Here is a 21,485-nt window from a genome sequence, read left to right as displayed (position 1 = left end):
TGTTGGGTGTAGAGATTGCTTAAAAAACAAAATCTTTAAAAAATAATAATAAAACAGTAATTACATAGCTCAAATTGTTAGGATGTGATGATTGATAAGATGAAAAAGGGAGGAAAATATACCAGAATTTACTCTATGATTTAAAATCAGAGGAACTCTGAGGAAACATTGTTAGTAACAGAAACAGAGATCAGTGCCAAGGAGGTAGCAGGAGAATAACAGGACAATAATTTCCTTCATCTCCTCTGATGTGAATGTGGAACAGCAGTTAGTATTTTCGGGGTTTTTTTTGGGGGGGGGGTCTGGTTTAACAGTTTTTTATCCTTATCCTGGAAAAGAGGATTTTTATTAAAAAAAAAAAAAAAATGGAAGGGCGCCTCGGTGGCTCAGTAGTTTAGGGCCTCTGCCTTCGGCTCAGGTCATGATCCCAGGGTTCTGGGATCAAGCCCCACATCGGGCTCTCTGCTCAGCAGGAAGCCTGCTTCCCCCTCTCTCTATCTACCTGCCTCTCTGCCTACTTGTGATCTCTGTCTGTCAAATAAAAAAATAATAATAAAATAAAAATAAAAAATAGGGCGCCTGGGTGGCTCAGTGGGTTAAGCCGATGCCTTCGGCTCAGGTCATGATCTCGGGGTCCTGGGATGGAGTCCCACAACGGATTCTCTGCTCAGCGGGGAGCCTGCTTCTCTCTCTCTCTCTCTCTGCCTACTTGTGATCTCTACCTGTCAAATAAATAAATAAATAAAATCTTTTAAAAAATAAAAATAAAATAATAAATAATTGAAAAAAAATGCCTGGAGGTATTAAGATATTTGGCTAGGGTGGACTTGTCCAGAAACCTGACCTCAAGGGAGCTGAGGTCTGAGTTCAACTCAGTTCCAGGACCAAGCTGATGGTGGGTGGATGCTAGGGAAAACAGAATGACACAATTTGATGAATGGGCAGGAACACAAGCCACTGCCCTGCTACCCAGTGGGAACATGCCTGGAGTTGGTACTTGATACAAGACTATTTCATCGTCTGCAATGCGATCACCCTCACCTTTGTCTCCAAATACACCACTCCAGCCTCCTGAACTCAGGAGGAAGACAACAGTGTAACTCACAAAAAAGAGAGGGATAAGGACAAGGGTTTGAAAGGCTTTTTGTAAAGGCTTGTTAGCACGTTTTCCAGATGATTATTACCTGGTGGCCCTCCTAAAAATGAATACTAACATTGAAATGATCTGCGTTGAATGGGGTTTCTTTCCATTTGTTTTGTCAGGGAAAGAGGGATAGTGAGTTCCATCCCGGTTTCCCTATATATGGCACTGTTTTATCTAAGTTCAACAAAATACTTCGAACTCGGTCTAGCCGTTGTACTTTTCCTAAGTTAACTCTCAGATGTGTCCAATTCAAATTTTCTAAATAAAACAAAGAGGAAGAACAGCTTAACACATTACAAACGCTTAACCTCATAACGTGTGTTTCTTGTTATATATGCTGGCTCAAAAACACAAACAAACAAAACACCCTGTGGGCTCGCGGCCTTGAGCTAACGTCTAGCCCAGATGTTACTCAGTAAGTTCTCTTAATTTCAACACCCACCTGCACTTTTAAATCTTGCTCCACAATGGGATACGTTTTCCGAGAGCACACTTCGAAAGAAGCCCATGAAATGTATTGTGGGAATTGTAGTCCTGGGTGCCTTTCTTTTCTTCCCGGCCCTGGACTCACGCCCTGATTCCGGGATGGTTGAACCCAGGATCTGCCAATTAGCTGGGGCCATGTCGTGAGGCCGTGGTCCAACCAGGAAAGTCGGTGTGAGAATCTTGCAAAATTATTGGTCAATGTATGACCCCGGGGGCGGGGCAATAAGGTGGGAGGGAAGACTGCAGCGATTGGGCACAGAGCCCGAGGCGGCGGGCGGGGATTGGCTCCGCTCTAGGGCAGGGAGGCCTGGGAAGGGGCGGAGGAAGGAGCCCAGAGCAGGAAGAGCTGCGGCGAGGCGGCGGCGGTAGCTGAGTCGGTGGTGGCAGAGGCGAAAGCGACAGCTCCAGGGGGTGGCAGCGGCCGCGGGAGCAGGATGCGGGTCCGAGTTGGGCTGACGCTGCTGCTCTGTGCGGTGCTGCTGGGCTCGGCCTCGGCGTCCTCGGGTCAGTATCCGCCCCCTCGGACTGGAGGCCGGGAGCCACCGCCCCCCCGGCCTCCATCCCGGGGCAGGGCCGTGGGGGCTCAAGCTGGAGACTCCACTCTCTCTGGTCACACCTCTCACTAGCCTCTCGCTGTCCTTCCTCGGGCTTTGGCTGGCCTGGGATAGAGAGGGTGTTTAGGGAGCTAGAGAGGGGAGGAAGGGAAGGGGCGGTCACCCTGCCCACACCTCTCCTCACTTAACAAACTTTACGCGACTCCTCGCGAGTGAGGAATTGACTCTTGGGGAATAAATCCCGAGAGCTGGCTTAGCTCCACAGTGACACCTGAGCCTTCCTGGAACTTCCTCAACTCTCGGACAGATTATGTGCTTGGGATTTGTAAGTTAAGTAGTTGACACACCTGGGGTCATCACTGAGCAGAGCCGGGTCCATCAACACCAGGATGTTGACAGTGGTTTGGTGGATTGCTTAGCACCTGAGGTGCCCCTTATCTCCTGGTCTATTTTAAAATGAAGACTTTTGGTGTAACGGTGTCCGCTCTCAGTCCCTTTTTAGGAGATATTCCGGAGAAAGTGGTATTTATCTCTGTCACCGTGTTTCTGAGTCGCCCCATGTTTGTTGACAGTAACTTTGTGATTTTTTTTTTTAAGGAAATCTTGGTCCTTGTAAATTTAAAATGCATATAGCACCTGATTTTCATATTTTGTATAGATATAAAAATTCGTGTGCTTTTGAGTTGATTTTCCAGTTAGCGGCTTAATACTAGGGTTCTGAAATGTATTTTTCTTTCGTAATAGTCCAGCCTGCCTACATCTGAAAACTTCTGTTTGGGGAGTGTTGATAAAGAAGCACTTAGTGTTTCTTAATGTTGGTAAAGAAACAAATTAGTACAATAAATCTTTTGAATTTTAATCAGTTTAGTTAACAAAACAGCTGTTCTGTGGCTTTAAATTTTTTTGGAACAAGGCAGGGTATAAATGTCAACTTTTTTTTTTTTCCCAACAGAAAATTTCCCAGATGGCTATTTGAATCCCCAAATTATCTGTCCTAGTTGTAAGTCATTGCCATAACGTCATTCTGTTTCTAAAATAAGAGGTCTAAACCTAAAATTCTATCCATATTGTGGTTTGAGATACCATTTCAAAAGCAACAAGCATATGCTAGTTACTTTACTGCCAACATCATGCCTTGAGGTCTGCCTTCCCCCTTTTTAGTAATGGTTTGTATTCATGACCAAATCTCCCAAACTACCTAACTCTTGAAGCACTGCTAACAATTATTTGACCACAGGAAATATGAAACAAACTGTTGAGTGTAATCGATAGAGTACCTGATGGGCCATAGACCACTTGCATCAGAAGTCCTCGTAGGAGTTTGTTAAACATGCAGTTTTAGGTCTGGAGCAGGTTGGGGTATCTGTAGTTAAATAAGCTTCACAAATAATTCTTCACACTAATGTGTAAGAACAACTAGTTAAAGAACATGGTGAGTATTCCTCTGAATTAAGTTTGCAGAATTTAAAGAAAATTAGAGCCCTGCAAACATTTTCCTGCATATTCTGTTAACTAGATTTCATATGCGTAAGAGCTTCACGTCAGTGGAAATGGTACTTGAAGAAGTCATTTAATCAACAGTAGGGATTCTCGGGATGTTATAATAGATTACTCATACTGAAGTGCTAAATCTTTGGATGGTGTTGATGTAAGCAGAGAACTGGGTTTGAAAATGTCTGCTCGGATTTCCATCGTAGTTAACCTGTGCCAGGGCATTTCTCTGGCAGAGCCAGAATCCAAACTTAGCCAGAACTAAAGCAACAGAGATGTGCTGACAGGTAATAAAGGCACTACTGCACTCAAGTGCAATTATAGTAAAACACTTGTGTGAGGTAAAGTTTTAGAAATTGAGTACATGGATTTTCATTTGACTTTTCTTATTCATTGAATTGCTTATGTATATAGGAAGTCAGCCTCATTATTAAAGATTTGCTCCTATTTAAAAATCAAGTCTTGGGCCATAATTTTGTGTGAATTTAAAGTTTGAATGTTACTGGTTACCAAAGCAAGTTGCATATTTACCAGGTATAATCAGCCAACAAAAAGGGAATCTTGATCCTATCACTGTTAGTAGCTGTTATTTCATATCTTGTTTTAAAGGCATATAAAAATATGACATTTTTATTCAAAATACTTTTTTTCCTGTGAATAAATAAAGGAGAAGGTTAAAAAGATACTTCTCCATTTCCTCAGTAATGGAAAATGCTGTATGTTTTCTCACTTAGAAATACTTGTTTTCTTATTTTCAGCAGGAAGAGACAAATGGTTTGCTTTTTCTTTTTTCTCCCTTTGTGCCAGTGTTACAGAATTTTTTTTTTTAAAGATTTTATTTATTTATTTGACACAGAGAGAGAGAGAGAGAGAGAGGTCACAAGTAGACAGAGAGGCAGGCAGAGAGGGAGAGGGAAGCAGGCGCCTCACTGAGCAGAGAGCCCCATGCGGGGCTCGATCCCAGGACCCTGGGATCATGACCTGAGCCGAAGGCAGAGGATTAACCCACTGAGCCACCCAGGTGCCCCTACAGAATCTTTTAAATTAGGTCCACCACTAAGTATTCCAGGTAATAGTTCTATTAGATATTCAAAGAGTAAATTTCAGATTGCAGACGATGTTTAATTTCATTATTCTTTTCTTCCCTAAAACATTATTGTGAGTCAACAGGACAGATGGTATTATTCTCTTTTGACAGGTTGAGAAAGAGGAGGCTGACCAAGCTTGCTATTTTGAACCACTTGTATAAAATTAATATGTAATGAAGTGAGGTTTTGAACTTAGCTCTCCAGGCCTCGATTTTGGAGTAATTAAAAATCAGGAGTATTGTAGGATCTTCACAGATTCAGTGGTAAAGCAGAGAGCAGATGTCTGCTCTCTTTTTACCAAACTCTTAGGACTTCTGTGTTTGAAGGTCTATCAGTCTGTTTAGTTTACATGACAAGTTGGAAAATGAATTTATGATCATTACTTTTCCTTGAAAGAATATCCCCAGTACTTTTTGCAGTTTGGTTGGCTGATATAATAAAGATGAAAATTAGTCTTTTTCAAAGGAAAGTGTACAATTCTAAAGTAATGTAAACCATTATATTCTGGATGTGATACTGTTGAATGAGAAATCTGTAACTCTTCATTGAACTCTTTTGCATTTTTTCTTGATGTCCGTGTTCTGCTAAAAGTGTTACTATTTTTGTTTATGCATAACTTAAGTGTCTTTGTTACCTGACTAATACATATCAGAAATTTCTATATTATAAGCAACTTCTATAAAAGTGTTATGTGAATAGATATATCAGTTTGAGAGAGAAAATAGCTTATGCTTTAAGACTACCATCTGGAGTAGACTTTCCCATTTAGCAAATGAGAAAGAATTCTCTTATTTACTAGTAACCTTAGTATATATTGCAAGTTTGAAGAGAAGAGAGACAGAAGCATGATGCAATTCATGTGAAATAACCCTGATGTCACAGGTTTCAATGACTCTCAGAGTTTAAAAACACATTTTGCTACTTCAATGTGTAATAGCTTGTAGTATCTCAAATGTACATGTCTTCAAATTTACTTATAGGTATCTGTGTTATATACTTATTTCCTGCATATGTGACCTGTTGTGAGAAGGTACTAAATTTCATGATTTAGTGATTAGTAATTTAAGAGCTCTGGCTTATTTAAAGTTTGGGGATATACTATATACATTTACACAATTAATGTCTCCTCTTGATACATTAACTAGTTAATGTTTGTGATTACTTAAACATAGCCACTCATACAACTTTGATATATGGTAGAGATGAATTTTTTTTTCCTTTATCCAAATGTTGCTGAGAATGGAATTTGAACCATGTGTTAGAATTCGGGCTTTGGGTAAAACCTGTGAAGAAGTTATCATGAAGGATGATTGTTAATTAAGTGCCATCACTACCTAAATGTTATAGGTACTGTGGGATAATACATGCTATACCCTTCTCTTCCCCGCCCATCAGAAATAAAACATTTGGAAGGTAGTCTAAAAGTAGTAAATGTGAAAGTAACTATAGTTTAAGTGTTCTTTGAATTCACAGCACTTTTCTTATATGGCAAACCTCCTAGTAGACTAGTTTTCTCAAATATTCAAAAGAAACAAATACTATGAAATAGTGTTGTATATTATACACATAATGAATTGGTTATACTTCTTTCTTTTTTAAGATTTTATTTATTTGATAGACAGAGATCACAAGTAGGCAGAGAGGCAGAGGAAGGGAAGCAGGCTCCCTGCTGAGCAGAGAGCCCAATGCAGGGCTCCATCCCAGGACCCTGGGATCACGACCTGAGCCGAAGGCAGAGGCTTTAACCTGCTGAGCCACCCGTGCACCCCAGGTTATACTTCTTAAAGTTAGCTCACTACTTCGATAATACAAACTCCAAAGCATATTTTTGTTATGCTTGAAAGAGTTACAAGTTGTAAATAATATTTAAGATATAACCATATGGGGTGCCTGGGTGGCTCAGTGAGTTATGCCTCTGCCTTCGGCTCAGGTCATGGTCTCAGGGTCCTGGGATTGAGTCCCACATCAGGCTCTCTGCTCAGCAGGGAGCCTGCTTCCTTCTCTGTCTCTCTGCCTGCCTCTCTGCCTACTTGTGATCTCTCTCTGTCAAATAAACAAAATCTTTAAAAAAAAAAAAAGATATAACCATATGAAGTAAAGATTAATGGCAACTGTAACACCAAATTTTCTAGTAAAAAGCACATGGTTTTATAGCATTTTGTCTACTGGTCAATTTCTTATATAGCTTATGAGCTTATAACTGAGGTTGACTCCTGGATAAAATCAGATCATTTTAAGAAGAAGAAGAAGGAAACCTAGAGACCATCTAACAGTTGTTTTTTGTAAACTGGCCAGGAATACAATGACCAAACATAAGCATATGGGCATTTGTGCTCAGTGTGTTTGTATAAGATCAGGAGAAAGAGTAGCAAGTAGCCAGAATAGAAGTAATAGCACAAAAACACAAAATAATAGACAGAAAATTAACATAATTGGACAAAGACAAAGCAATAGATATGAATTTGGAAGAAAGATGTAACCAGGGGCTGGATTCATTGTTTATTTAATATAAGATACTGATTTCTTAATAAATAGATCTCACGTGAGTAAGTACATGATGGTATGCTGCTAGTTTTTGCTTTTATCTGGTTAACTCTTCAGTGAAGTAGAACACAAATCCTAAATATCTTAGTCTGGCAACTCTTCCGTCGCGTAATAGTAATTGTTAGTGTCCATCTTTAGTAGTCTCAGTGAACAGTAAAATGCTAATCAGCACCAGCACTAAAATAAGCTCTAAAATAAGCTCCGGATTCTGAGCAGAGGAAAATAATAGGTGGAACCCTGAACCACAGAATCAGAGATTTATTTTTTAAGTTTAGCAACTCAGTAGTAGAATAAATACGAACAAAAGAATTGGATGGTGTCTGAGGAAGTGTCTCGTTTTGGTGGTGGTGAGGGTGGTGGTGGTAATTGGTCTTCTTACCTGAATAAGGCACTAGATGAAAGCAGTGCCTTCCCGGGGAAAAGAGGAAGAACTGTTCCATCTAACCCCTTGCTTTCCTTTTACCTAATCTTTTCTGTACAGTTGTTGAATACAATCAATTTTTAGATAAGTCTAGGTATATTTATCAAGTGTCTGGTTATTATTTGTTGTATTTATCAAGTGCTTTAACAATACCTATAATTTCCCAACAAGAAGGATGATGAAATTATCTTAAAATTTCTTTACAGATGAAGAAGGCAATCAAGATGAATCCTTAGATTCCAAGGTGTGTACTATAATCTGCATTGACCAGTATTTGATGCCCAATTTAAAAGCATGAATTACGTGTCTTAGAAAGGATATGAAATCTGTCTTTTGAGCAACAGAATGGGATTAAGGAAAAAAAAAAGAAAAAAACTATAGCTGGTATCAATACACTAGTTCTTCTGTGGAGAAAAAATCACTGACCTGTAGGAGACAGAATAATATTTTCATTCAGAGTGTTGGTTATTATGTTTAATTTTAATTTGAATGTGCTGTGTGTGTAGAGCCTAAAGGCAGTAATATTCTCCTGCCCACTGAGAGATTGATTTTATTCCTTTTTTTTAGTTTTTAGTTTTTTTTTTTTTATTTTGAAGACTTAACTGCCATTTGTTTCCACTTCTATCAGTTTTTATAAATCTGTAGAGTTAATACATTTAAATTGGTTGGTTGAGTGAATAAGGCTGATTATGTATCCAAGGAGACCATTCAGTTATGATCTCTGATCTCTAGATTTGAGGGAATATAGATGAGAAACAGAAAGTTGTAGTACAGGGCTATCATAAGGGCAAGTATAAGCTATGTTGGGAGTTTGTAGGGGCCCCTACTCCAAGCTTCAGGAGTTAAGGAATGCTTCCTGTGAGAAATAACATCTAAGTTGAAATCGGAAGAAAGAGTCAGGTTAGGCAAATGAGGAAGGCATGTAATGAACACATGCCAAAGTTTAGAGAGATGAGCAAGTATGGCATGTTCACAATTGAAGGAGATGTATCTGGATTAGTAAAAGTAATGGTCAAGTTGGGTTGGAGACAGTCCTGACACTATTTGAAAACTAAAAATCTCTTATATTCCCAGACTTCTTTGTCATCAGATGAGCCTGTAAAGGACCACAACACAGCTGGCAGAGTAGTCGCTGGTCAGATATTTCTTGATTCAGAGGAATCAGAGTTAGAATCACCTATTCAAGAAGAGGAAGAAAGCCTCAGGAGCCAAGAAGGGGAAAGTGTTGCAGAAGAAATCCACTTTCTAGAATCTCCAAATCCAGAAAACAAGGACTACGAAGAACCAACGGAAGTACGGAAACAAGGTAGTCTGGACATTTTTCTTGCTTTTGCCTAATTTAGGAAGGAGACAAAGGAAATTTTTAACTAGTGTAGAAAGATGCAGAAGTCTGGTTTTACTGATTATGAGCCACGTATAATGTGTAGAGTATAGTAGTTAATGATTTTCTAGGTTTTTATATATCAGAGTTATTCACCTAACAGATTTGACCTAAGGTACATAAGCTGAATTTGATAATCAAAATTGGATTTGTATTATATTATATCCTAACATCCTCTTTTTGTACTCCAGTATGTAATTATCTTTCCAAGTGGGACACAAAATAGAAACTCAGGAAAAATCATCTAATACTCTGCTCTGGTTATTTTCAAAATTGTGTTGGGTTTTTTACTACAATAACCTTCCCAATCACCTAGGAAATTGATATAGGTGTTTATCTAACTGAAGCTTACATAAACTTTGATCCCTTCTAACTTTTACCTTCTTGACAACCTCTATTTTTAAATTTAAAACTTGCTCTTTCTCATAGTAGAGTGTGCTGAATACCTATCCTTCTAAGAATTAATTATTAATCCACTCCGCCCTGTCCCGCCAACCTTTTGTCATTTTGTTTATTATTTCAAAGATCACAACAATACCCACTTATTACTCTGTTACTAGCCATTTTTGGAAATTGATCCAGATTTTATCTTTCAGAAATACAGCTTTTTTTCAAAACTAGAATTTTTGTATTGCAAATATCCATATCCATGAATAGAAAAACCATGTCTAAAAAATTTAAAATTACTTTAATCCCATGAGCTAGACATCACAGCTGTTAACATCATGGAGAAAACTCTTCAAGCTCTTTTCTAAATGTATAGTTCTAAGAAGACTAAATTGGGTCAAAATGTATATACTGTTTTACAGCCTGCATTTTGTGCTTAACAGTTGTGCCTATCATTTATTATTCTTTTTAAAATTTGATGGTTAATGGCTATAAAAAATTTTACAGGTAGGAGCACCTGGCTGACTTATTTGGAGGAGCACGTGACTCTTGATCTTGGGGTCATGAGTCCAAGCTCCATGGTGGACATAGAGATTACTTAAGTAAATAAAACTTTAAAAATTTACATATAAATATACCATAAATAAGAAAGAGATTGTTTATAAATTTTTTTTGCTGGGAGATCATTTTAGATGTATCTTTGTGCACATCTATGAAAATTTTCTGAGAATTAGTTTTTTAAAGTAAATTTGCTGGACTGAATGTAAAATTTTAAAAGATATTTGATCCCATACTGTTAAAATGTAAAAAAAAAAAAAAAAAAAAAAAAAGTAATTCTGTTCACTTCCTTTGAAATGACTCCTTTTCCTGCGCCTCAGCCAAAAATATGTATTACCATTTTTAAATTTTTGCCAAATATTATAGTTTAATTCATTCGTTTTTATTTTTTTAGGAGGGAGGCTTCACAATATGTACAAAAGTGGAGGGTGGTCGTGACCCCCTTGCCCATCATCCAGGGTCCCCAGCCCTCCACATTCATATTCTTGCTTCATCTCTGCCACCACATACGCATCTACTCTCTTCTTTCCTAGAGTATTTACAGCAGATTCCATGTTATATCACCTGTGTATGTATCTCTGAAAATACGGCTTTTTTCCCCCAGCAAACCACAGTGGTACTATAATGCCCACAAAATTAACGATTATTCTTTAATCACCCAATCCCCAGGCCCTGTGCAGTTTTCCCTGTTGGTTCAGATATCTTTTTAGAACTGGTTGGTTTGAGTCAGTATCCACACCAAGATCTTAGGTTTCTCTTAATCTATAACAGGTCTTTCTCCCTTGTTTTTTATTTCATTTTATTTGGTAAAGAAATAATGTCCTTTGTGCTATACAGTTTCCCACATTCTGGATCTAGCTGGTCGTATCCTTGTAATGTCATTGAACTTACTCCCTCCCTGCTGTGTAATCTGTAAACTGGACGTTAACTGTAGACGCTGAGGTAGATTTAGCTCTGGTTTTTTCCTGAGACTATCTCATAATAGAGTATTGTGTACTTCCTAATATATTACATCCAGAGGCATAGAGTATTTGATTGTTCCACTTCTAGAAATTGATCAGTGAAGCTGGGTGATGTCAGCCTGATCCAGCCATTCAGAAGTTCCTCACTGACCTTTCACCCAGAGGCTTCCACAACCATTTTGTTTGTCTGGATCCATTATTTCACTAGGAATTGCAAAATAATGTCTTCCTGATGTATAATACCTCCTGCATTTGTTACCTGGGATTCTTTTATAAAGAAAAACTTGCCCTCACAACTCTTTGTTTACCCTGAAACACAGTCCTTACAAGCAGGATAGGTGCTTGGTTCTTTCCCTTGAAATATTTTCAAATAATAATTTGGTGCTCTAGCAACCTCCAAAGGAGGCCAGTAAGTACGTTTTTGTCTGTTTGTTTCTGTTTGCTTTGCTTCTGAGCGTCATTCCAGATCTGTGGGTTTCACATATGTTTGCTTCACAGGATTGCAGTCCTTTTTCATTGCTCACATTATCCTATTTTTGCATACTGAAAGTCCCTTTAAGTTCATTCTTTTGGACTAATCATAACCGACTTTTAAACTTATTTTTATTTTTCAGGCAAGATGGGATATCTTAAATTCATCTTACACATTTCCTAACCCTGAAATGAATCAGCCATTTCTCAAGAAAAAAAAAAAAAAATTCCTTTTCGTAGGAAATTGCATTTAGACACTACAATCTAGGCACCAGGAACATGCATTGCAACTGAGTTGTCATGCTGGTCATTCTTTCTGGTGAATACGGTTAGGAAATGTATCATTCATCCTCGTTCTTCCAGATTGAATTAAACGTTGTAAAAAAAAAAAAAAAACAGTAGGTCAGATTGACAAATTGTGAACTCAAAAGAATAAAGAGATCTTACCCAGTACCAAACTTGACTAATATTTTCAGAGATAATAATTATCACAAGACACAGGTGAAGTGTCAAGAAGTTCAGACTGCCAGGGCTACTCCTAGGTTCTGCTTGCCTCAATTAGGGTGCCCCTGGCCCAGATTTTAACATACGAGGCCTCTAAATGGTATATATGGAATGTCACTTCCATGAAAGGGAGCTATTTCCATTATAAAACATCTCCAGTTTAGTCTCTGATAATTGCATAGCTTATGTGATATTTTCTAGGAGGTCATTCCTCAAAATATATACATCCCAGATTTATGTACAGTGAGCAGTCTAGACATACCACGTCCATCCTGCTAAAGCATTCCATAGGTAAGGAGAACCCTCCTGGGAGTAAGTACCTTTAGTGTGTTTGACAGAAGGTCTTTCATCAGCATGTTTCTAACATGATTTGATCATGTCACCTTTCTCTCTGTTTATATATAACATAAGTTACATGTGCATGGCTTTGAGTGTGTGCAGTCCCAACTACATTAGAACTGGGTAATATGACTTGCTTCCTTTATTGGCCTCTCATCCATATCTCTGCCATATTGATCTTCCTAAAACCCAAATTTGATCCATAACTCCTCTATTTACAACCCTTCATTATCTCCCCATTTGCCTGTGAGATGCAGCACAAACTCCTTAACATGATTCCCAAAGCCTTCCATGTACAGCATGGCCTCTGTGACTTCATCTCCCACAACTCTGCCCAAGACCCTCTTACAGCTATATCAGACCCTTCACCAATCTTCAAATACACCATGCAGTTTATGCTTCTATGTCATAACTTGTACAAGTTCTTCCTACTGTTTGGAATACTTTCCTCACCCCCTTGCCCAAGTTTATCATATTTCTACTCATCCTTAAAAATGAACGTAAGTTTCTCCTTTCTGAAGCAGATCTGAACCACCAAGGGCAGTTGAAGAGTCTCATGTCTTTAAGAACTTCCTGCTTGGTGTCCCTGCTTTCCCTTCTTCCCCTTATGTCAGTTCTCTTAGCAGCAGCCAGAGCAGTTCTCCTTCCTGTTCAGAGCCTCCAGTGGCTTCCGATCACATTCAGAATAAAATCCAAACAAGGCCTTACGTGATCAAGTGCTTCCTCTCCCTCTGACTTCATCTTCTGCCACGTCCCTTCACTCACATGACTCCAGCCATTTTTGCCTTCTTGCTATTTGTTGACTATTTCACACTTATTTCCAACTGTGTCTGGGATCCCCAGGACCACACCTTCAGCTTAGTGATTCTCCATGAGATTCACAGGACTGAGCATATAGTCATATTTAGGGCTATGGCAAAAGAACACAAAAGCAAAATCAATAAAGAGAAAGATACATGGGTGAAGTCTGGGGAAAACAGATGCAGCTTACAAAGGTCCTCTTCTTGGGGAGTCACACAGAACGTATTTAATTTCCCCAGTAACAAGTTGTAACAACACATGTGATATGCTGTCTACCAGGGAAACTGATTAGAGACCTAATACCTTTTTTTTTTTTTTTTTTTAAGATTTTACTTATTTATTTGACAGAGAAATAGCAAGAGAGGAGACAAAAGCAGGGGGAGTGGGAGAGAGAGAAGCCGGCTTTCCACTGAGCAACTAGCCCAATGTGGGGCTCGATCCTGGGATCCTGGGATCATGACCTGAGCCAAAGGCAAATGCTTAAAGACTGAGCCACCCAGGTGCCCCGAGACCTAATACCTGGAGTCATTTTAGGGTGCTGGCCATGTAGGCAGTCTGTGCCCAGCACATACCAAAGTTACAGACTTGGACAAGGAAAGCAGGTGTTCACCAGAAACCATATTGTTTGTATACTTGGGATGAGTCACTCATAACAGGGTAGTAGGCACTCTTCCAGAATCTTAAGTTCCTAGACACCAGCCAGGGCTAACCTTATAAACCTTTTCAAGGACAGAAGTTTAAGCCTGCTCTATGAACTCTTCTCTACACAGTCTACCCGCCTTGGTCACTGGCCATCTTGTCTTTATGGCAAAGTTACTCTCAGTAAGACCTGGACAGTAGAGTGAGACCAGTCTGCAGTACTGATTTCAGTTATGCCCTTCATGAGTCCTGCACCCAGCCAATTAAAAAGTTCCATTAACCATAGAGGCCAGATGGTTTCCTCCTTAAATATCTATATTAACTTTTTTTTAACCTGGCCTTAAGCCATCAATTCAGGCCCAGCACAACTGGCCAGTAAGTTGAAGCTGAGGCAGTGTCGTGATAGGGTGCGCATACAGACTTATAGTCCCAGAGGGCATGTATGGTAACCCTGGAAACAGAGTTTACCATCACTGGGGCAGCCCAACCAAGACATATGTTAGGCAGGATGATGTGGCCTCCTGCTATGGGCATCTTCTAGGGTATCCAGTCCAAGTACTTTAGTTCAGTTTTTTAGTTTCAGAGGGACTGCCAGTCAGTCCCAAACAGTTTTGTTGTCCATGACACTGTTCATCCACCTCACAAGTGTGGACAGTATCTGGAGGTTTTCTGCATGACAGGTGCAGGGACTGGGCCACCTCCTGCTGCCTCACAGTCAGCCCTGTCTGGTATGAGGGGTTCCACAGTCTGAATGCAGGGCACTCTCAACAGCTCGGAAGAGTGCATAGAGAGTTTTCCTTTAGGAAGGTGAAGAAGCTTCCAGAAATAGTTTCAGAAAACACCATTATTCTCCCCTCACTCATGCCTCTCCAGGTGTGGGGGTTTCAGTTTATTTTCCTTGGTTGTTACAAAATCAGAGTTTCCATTCAGTAGTCATGATTTTTTATTTTCTCAGTCATCCCCTACTCTCATCCAGACATTGGAGGGGTTTTGTGTAAGAAAGGCAAAACATCTTCACAGAAAAGCATCTCTATACAGCTGAACCAGAAAAACATCATGTTCAAAACTTAGCAGGACAAAAGTCCTGAATTTTCAAAAAATTTCAAAATAGGTTTACATCACGTCCCACCTCTTTCACCCTGATCACTTACCCAGTAAAGCAGCCTAGGAAAGATCAACCCCTCTCTGAGGACAGCTGCACTGAAAGTCAGATCGCACTAAGGCGTGCACGAGAGAGAGGGGGAGAGAGACAGGCGTGAAGTGAAGAGAGAAGCAGTCAGGTAATTAGTCCCTTGTTGGAGATGGCGGCTTATCAGGAGAGCCAGGCACAAGTTAAGGCCTATTCCACAGGGGCTGGAAATCCTTCGGTAACTCAATCTGTCAGGAGCAAATAGAGGGTCACACTCCCTGTGATGTCTCCTCCCCCAAAGGACAGCTCTGGACAATAGTCACAAGTTAAGAGTGTGGTCAGTCTCTGTATCAGAAATACACATCAGTCAGCAGCTTGATTTCAGATGGTCCCATCAGAGAACAAACCCTTTCCTATGAACATTTGTCTGTGACCCAGACAGTCCAGCCGGGCATCCATGATTTTCATCACAATATCCGGCCCCACAGAGAGGTGGCCTAATGTCCAGTAGGCTACAGCATCTGAGTTCTGTTTATTGAGCCTGTGGCTGCTCTTGGTTCTGTCCAGCTCACACCGAGGCTGGAAGCCTATCCCAGATATCATCAGGTTTTAGCTTCGAATCAAGTTCAAGCAAATAGGATTTGTGAATTCAAAATTTTTAAAAAGCCAGAGGCTTTTTTCAGCAGCAGAGGCAAGATGCCACAGGGCCAAAAAGTCCAGGTGGCATGCAAGGCTGGGCCACAGCTTTTGTCTTGTTGGTCTTTGGGCATGCACAAGCTCTCTCTCACTCTCTGTCTCTCTGTCTCACCCTCTCTCTCTGTGTGTCGTTATCTCCCACCTCCCTCCCCACACACAAACATACACAGGCAGGCACATCAGGTCCTAAGGTCAGACAGACCTCTACCTTCAGAAGCACTCACTAGCCAACCAAAACCTGCTCTTTAGGACTCCAAAAGTGTGTTTCCACCTACAGGAGTTTCCACCTCTTTCTTATTGTCTCCCTTTTTACAAGGACTCCACTAAGCAAACATCCATATCTTCCATAGCAAAACCCAGCAATTATAGAGACTTGTTCTGTTTCCAATACTCAAGAGTTTTAATTCCAGCCCGCCTACTGGCGGCAAAAAAGCAAGGAAGTTTGTCCCACTAACACATTTCTTTTTTGCAGCTTCTGCTGATCAGCATGATTGGAATTATGGATGGAATTAAAAGCATTTAACACCGTGTATCAATTTTTCTCACCCATCCAGTTGTGATAGCCACGAAATACAAAGCCACTAAAAGAATCCTTTTTTTTTCTTATTGCAAATTTACTTAACTGCCAGGAAGTAAATTCATCATTTGCATGTTAACGTGATAGCTTCCAGGGAAGATCCTGGCTGGAATGCAAGGGAGGAAGGGGAGTGGGGGAGGCCACTGCAGCAGCAGCTAGACTGAAAAAAAAAAAACAAAAACAAAAACTGCTAGAGTGCAGCCTTCTCTTTTCTTTCTGCATTATCTAAAATTTTGCTTTAGCCCTAGTGATTTGGAGAACAAAGGCAAAAGAAAAATTAAATTTCTTTACTACTTACAGCCCATTCATAAGTCCTTAAAAACAGGCAGAGTGACATTCCTCTAAGAACTCAGCTGCCTCAATATTAACACTTTGCTAAGGGCAAAAGGCAATCTTAATCTTAGCCCAACCCTCCAGGATCCTGTAAGTCTACTTTAATATTTTAAAATTGCTTTGGAAACTTCCTTTATTTCTGTCAAGATACGTGTTGGCAATCATTTCCCAAGCATATGACCCACCGATATACATCTGAAGAGTGTCAGTGCTAAGGTTTAATGAGACAGTAGTAAAAGATCTTTTCCCAACAATAGCTAGCCCCGTCAAGGTCCTGGAAACCATGCTTCCAAATTCCTTAGAAACTTGGCTATTCCTAACCCTATCCCCAACTCAACTTGAAAGGTGGGATATAATCAGCCACTTCTCATAACGCCAGCACAGCTCTTTCCTGTCATGTCCCTGTGCTTTAATAAAATGACCTTTTTGCACCAAAGACGTCTCAAGAATTCTTTCTTGGCCGTCATCTCCTAATCCCAGCATCATTCCTACATTGGGACCTAGTTTTACTCCCTCTTCCCATCCTGCCCCTCTAACCCACTTGGAGGAGAGAGCACTGTAAACTTGTAACATTTTTGGCCTGTTCTCTTTGGGAATGTGGAGGTCCTTTCTCCTATCTGGAGGAGAAAATAAAACCCAATGGCATTGTTTTAGCCACCATGGCCAAAAGCAACTAGCCTGCTCTCCCAGAGTTGGATCTATCATTTTCAGGTTCCACGGGTAACTTTTACTTCTCACAACAGATAATGACTCAGTTGCGGCTGCATACCATGGCTGGCCGCCAAAGATTCATCATACCCTGTTCCCTCCCCTTCCTTTCCCTAACGGTGCTTTCACCATGTTTCAGTGGGTCAGGGTCATCCTGCTTATCTGACCTAACTGTCTAGGTCATCCTAGCCAATCCTACTTGTGATGCCCCTGACTTCAGGGGTCCCCAGACCTCCGTGATTTGCTGGGAGGACTCAGCATGCAATTGTACTCACAGCTTTGAGTTCTTGTAGCAAAAGGATACAAAGCAAAATCAGCATGGGGCGAAGTGCAAAGGACACAAAATACAAGTTTCCAACCGTCCCCTTCCAGGGGAGTCACAAAGGATGTCCTTAATTCCCCTGGCACATGTGACAACATATGTGAAATGTTACATTCTAGGGAAGCTCATTAGAGACCCAGTGCTTAGAGTTTTTAATGGAGACTAGTCATGTAATCACTTTTGGCCTGGCACATACCAAAATTGCAGGTTCCCAGAAGGAAAACACATGTTGAGCATAAATCACATTGTACAGACAGTTTAGGCACAATAAATCACTTCTATCAGGGTAGTGGGAACCCTCCCAAAGTAGAAGTTCCCAGATTCTAGCCAAGGGCCCACTTTTCAAAGGAAAACAACTATGCCTGTGGCAATTGTTTCCTGCACATCATCCCAGTAAGCTTTTTTTTTTTTAAATGAATGAATAAATGGCCATCAAGAAGGGAAGTTATTACATTGTGTTATTTCCTATTGTAGAATACTCGGGTTTTTTTTTTAAGATTTTATTTATTTATTTGACAGAGAGAGACACAATGAGAGAAGGAACACAAAGCAGGAGGAGTGGGAGAGGGAGAAGCAGGCTTCCTGCTGAGCAGAGAGCCTGATGTGGGGCTTGATCCCAGAACCCTGGGATCATGACCTGAGCCCAAGGCAGGTGCTTAATGCCTGAGCCACCCAGGCACCCTCATAGTTATTTTTAAGATTTTATTTATTTATTTTGACAGAGAAAGAGAATCACAAGTAGGCAGAGAGGCAGGCAGAGAGAAAGGGGGAAGCAGGCTCCCTGCTGAGCAGACAGCCCCATGCGGGGCTTGATCCCAGGACCCTGAGATCATGACCTGAGCTGAAAGCAGAGGCTTAACCCACTGAGCCACCCAGGTGCCCCCCTCATAGTTATTTTAAAAGGAACATTATTATTGCAGGTAACAAAATCCATCAAATAGTGGCAAAAGCAGAGGTTTATTTTGGTTCCATAGTTAGGGCTCTTGCCATCACGGACTCTAGCTCCTTTCTCTCCTATTCAGGCTCCTTAGTAAATTAGCTTTATCTTCATGTTTGTTCTATATGGTCACACCTGGTGATGGCAAAACTCCAGGTCCTGGGTCCTCAGGAAGAAGTGATACCTGCATCAGAAGGGCAGGAGCCTTCCCCAGGAGTCACTGGTAGAACTACCAAGACAGAGCACCTGGGTGGCTCAGTGGGTTAAAGCCTCTGCCTTCAGCTCAGGTCATGATCCCAGGGTTCTGGGTATGATCCCAATGTTCTGGGACCGAGCCCCAAGCCCCGCATTGTACTCTCTGCTCAGCAGGGAGCCTGCTTACCCCTCTCTCTCTGCGTGCTTATGATCTCTGTCTGTCAAATAAATAAATAAAATCTTTAAAAAAAAAAAAAAAACTACCAAGACAATCACTTGACCATCCCTAGCTCTGTAGACGGTGAGGAAAGGGTTAAGAATTGACAGCCAATCTGCAGTCTGCCACCTGGAACAATGCTAGTGTTAAGTGAAATGTCACATTATAAATAATTCACTTAGTATGATCCTCGTATTGGTCAGGGTTCTCCAGAGAAAGAGAACCAAAGTCTGTCCTCTGGCGGAATTACTTTTTGGTCAAGGGAGGTCAGTCTTTGTTCTGTTAGGCCTTCAGCTAATTGAATGGGGCATACCCATGTTATGGAGGGTAATCTGCTTTACTCTGAAGTCCATTGATTTAAATGCTAATCTCTTCCACAAACACCTTCACAGAAACATCTGGAATAATGTTTGACCAACTATCTGGGCACAAGTTGACACACACAATTAACCATCACAGGTCCCTTTTGTGAAAGAAAGCCCTTTTTTTTTTTTTTTTCAATATATTTGCAAGTGAGAAGAAAAATTAACAGTAACATCAGTAAGAGTCATTACCTCAGGAGAAAAAAGGGACTTCATGGTGGTAGCTAAAGATGACTTTGATTTTTCTTTAATTTTGTACACTTTCCTGTTGCTTGGATTGTCTTTGCTATAATAAACATGTTATCCAGATGGTCGTAAAAAATTAGAAGTAAAATCAAGTCAAATAATGAGCCTCTTGCTCTATTTCAAGTAGCACAAAAGGAAAGGAGTTTAAACTTCACTAAATCATGCTTAAATTGGGTTCTGGAATAAGCAAATTGGTTAAGTAATAAGATGGCATTGCTACCCCATGTCACTCGCATGGGGGTGGCTAGGAATAAACAAACCTTAATTTAGTGATCAGATTTAACAGAAGATAAATGGCTAAGGGAACAGGCCATTCTCTACAACAGGTGGTGACTTTAATGAAAAGATTTTGTTTCTTTCATTTTGTATGGTTGTACGGAAAATTATCTGTGCAAGAAAACTCCTTTAGGAGACCATCTTTGTGTTTGAAACTCTAAGAACTGTCTTTAAAGCCATTTTTCAGAGATGCTCACTCTTAAATAGTTTTCTTGAGCAAGTTTCATTCTGTATGATTTCTGATAGTGCCTGTCACTTAAGTGTCATGAGCTTGTCACTTTCTTCTGGGCACAGGGGCCAGTGCTTGCTTCTGTTTATACTTTAAAATGATTAGTTATTTCTCACAAAAGTGAGCTTATAAACTCTGATCTTAATGTTTTGTTCATTCTCCTATTACTACATTTCATTCTTCTTCTGAAAATTAGGTTTTATTCCTTAAAGCAAGGCTTCCCTGCATATAGTCTGCTTGTCTTTCCTTCATTCCTACTTCATTAACATAAGTAATTTCTCAACGGTAGTTAGTAATTCTCAGCATTGAGTGAAAGCAATCTCTTGTAGCAGATTATATAACGTTGGTATTTTCCCTAAGAGATTACTAGCCCATACTTCCACAGTAAATACCTCCTTATTTGGCCTATACTGTTTGCTTTATCTCAGGTATGGTGTACTTTGAATCATCTGTTCTTATGTTTTGTTCTTAAATCTTTGGGGGTTTTTGTTGATGGTTAGTTCATTGAGTTTACCTTGGTGTTGACTAAAACTGATGAGCATTTTATGACAAATGTATTGAGATTGATAGCTTTTTAACATTAAATGATTGTATTTCAATTATTTACTACTACAAATACATTCTACTAAAATGTTATTTACTGTTGTATGTTTAGAAATAAAAAATTGCTTCAAACAAGCAGCATGATTAAGTAGTTTTATTATAAACAGAACACTCATATAAACTTATAGGTACAATATCAGACTTAATTGGCAGTGTTAAAGCTCCTAAGATGAGAAATTTGCAAAGCTAAATCCTTTACCTTTGTTTTTATGGATCTAGAGGTTGACTTTTTGGGGTTTTTTGATCTTACCATTAGAAAATGAGGAAAAAATAATGTCGCAATTCCCAGGACATTTAATTTAGTTCATATGGCAACATTGTGGCCCCACTTTTGCTGTTCCCTCTCTCTTGGATTCTTTCCATCAGCATCAGACATGCTGTAATAGCTTATATTTTAAAAACCAAAACCCCCTCCAGCGACCACCCTGCTTCCCTACTCCCCTTTATTTATTTATTTTTAAGATTTTATTTATTTATTTGACAGAGATCACAAGTTGGCAGAGAGGCAGGCAGAGAGAGAGGAAGGAAGCAGGCTCCCTGCTGAGCAGAGAGCCCAAAGCGGGCCTCGATCCCAGGACGATGAGACCATGACCCGACCTGAAGGCAGAGGCTTTAACCCACTGAGCCACCCAGGTGCCCCTCCCTGCTCCCCTTTAATAGCATCATTCTTTGAAACAAGAGTTGTCTGTATTCACTAATTTCACTTCCTCTCTTCCCGTTCTCTCATCCAACTCTCAGGATGCTCTGGTCCCCTCAAGACCTCTAAATCCACTCTGCTCCAGTCACATTCTCTTTGCTGAATACCTGGTCAGTTCTTGGTCCTCATCTTTCTGATCTCTCGCATGTTTTTTCCTACTCTGAAGAAGCTTTCATCACTTAGCTGTT

The 21,485-nt window shown here is 40.2% G+C and overlaps 1 protein-coding gene across 1 annotated transcript in view; it reads left to right on the top strand.

Annotated features, from left to right (window-relative positions):
* Positions 1–1,951: 1,951 nt before the first annotated feature.
* Positions 1,952–21,485, top strand: part of SEL1L (SEL1L adaptor subunit of ERAD E3 ubiquitin ligase) — a 55,141-nt gene continuing 35,607 nt past the window's right edge. The window contains exons 1-3 of the mRNA XM_032878555.1: positions 1,952–2,134; positions 7,935–7,972; positions 8,803–9,034. Of these exons, the coding sequence (XP_032734446.1) occupies positions 2,065–2,134; positions 7,935–7,972; positions 8,803–9,034 (340 nt within the window). The 5' untranslated portion in view covers positions 1,952–2,064. The remainder of the gene's footprint in view (positions 2,135–7,934; positions 7,973–8,802; positions 9,035–21,485) is intronic.

Source organism: Lontra canadensis, unplaced genomic scaffold, assembly GCF_010015895.1.
Source record: "Lontra canadensis isolate GAN:19392208 unplaced genomic scaffold, GSC_riverotter_1.0 scaffold64, whole genome shotgun sequence".
Taxonomy (NCBI): domain Eukaryota; kingdom Metazoa; phylum Chordata; class Mammalia; order Carnivora; family Mustelidae; genus Lontra; species Lontra canadensis.
This window is presented reverse-complemented; position numbering and strand designations above follow the sequence as displayed.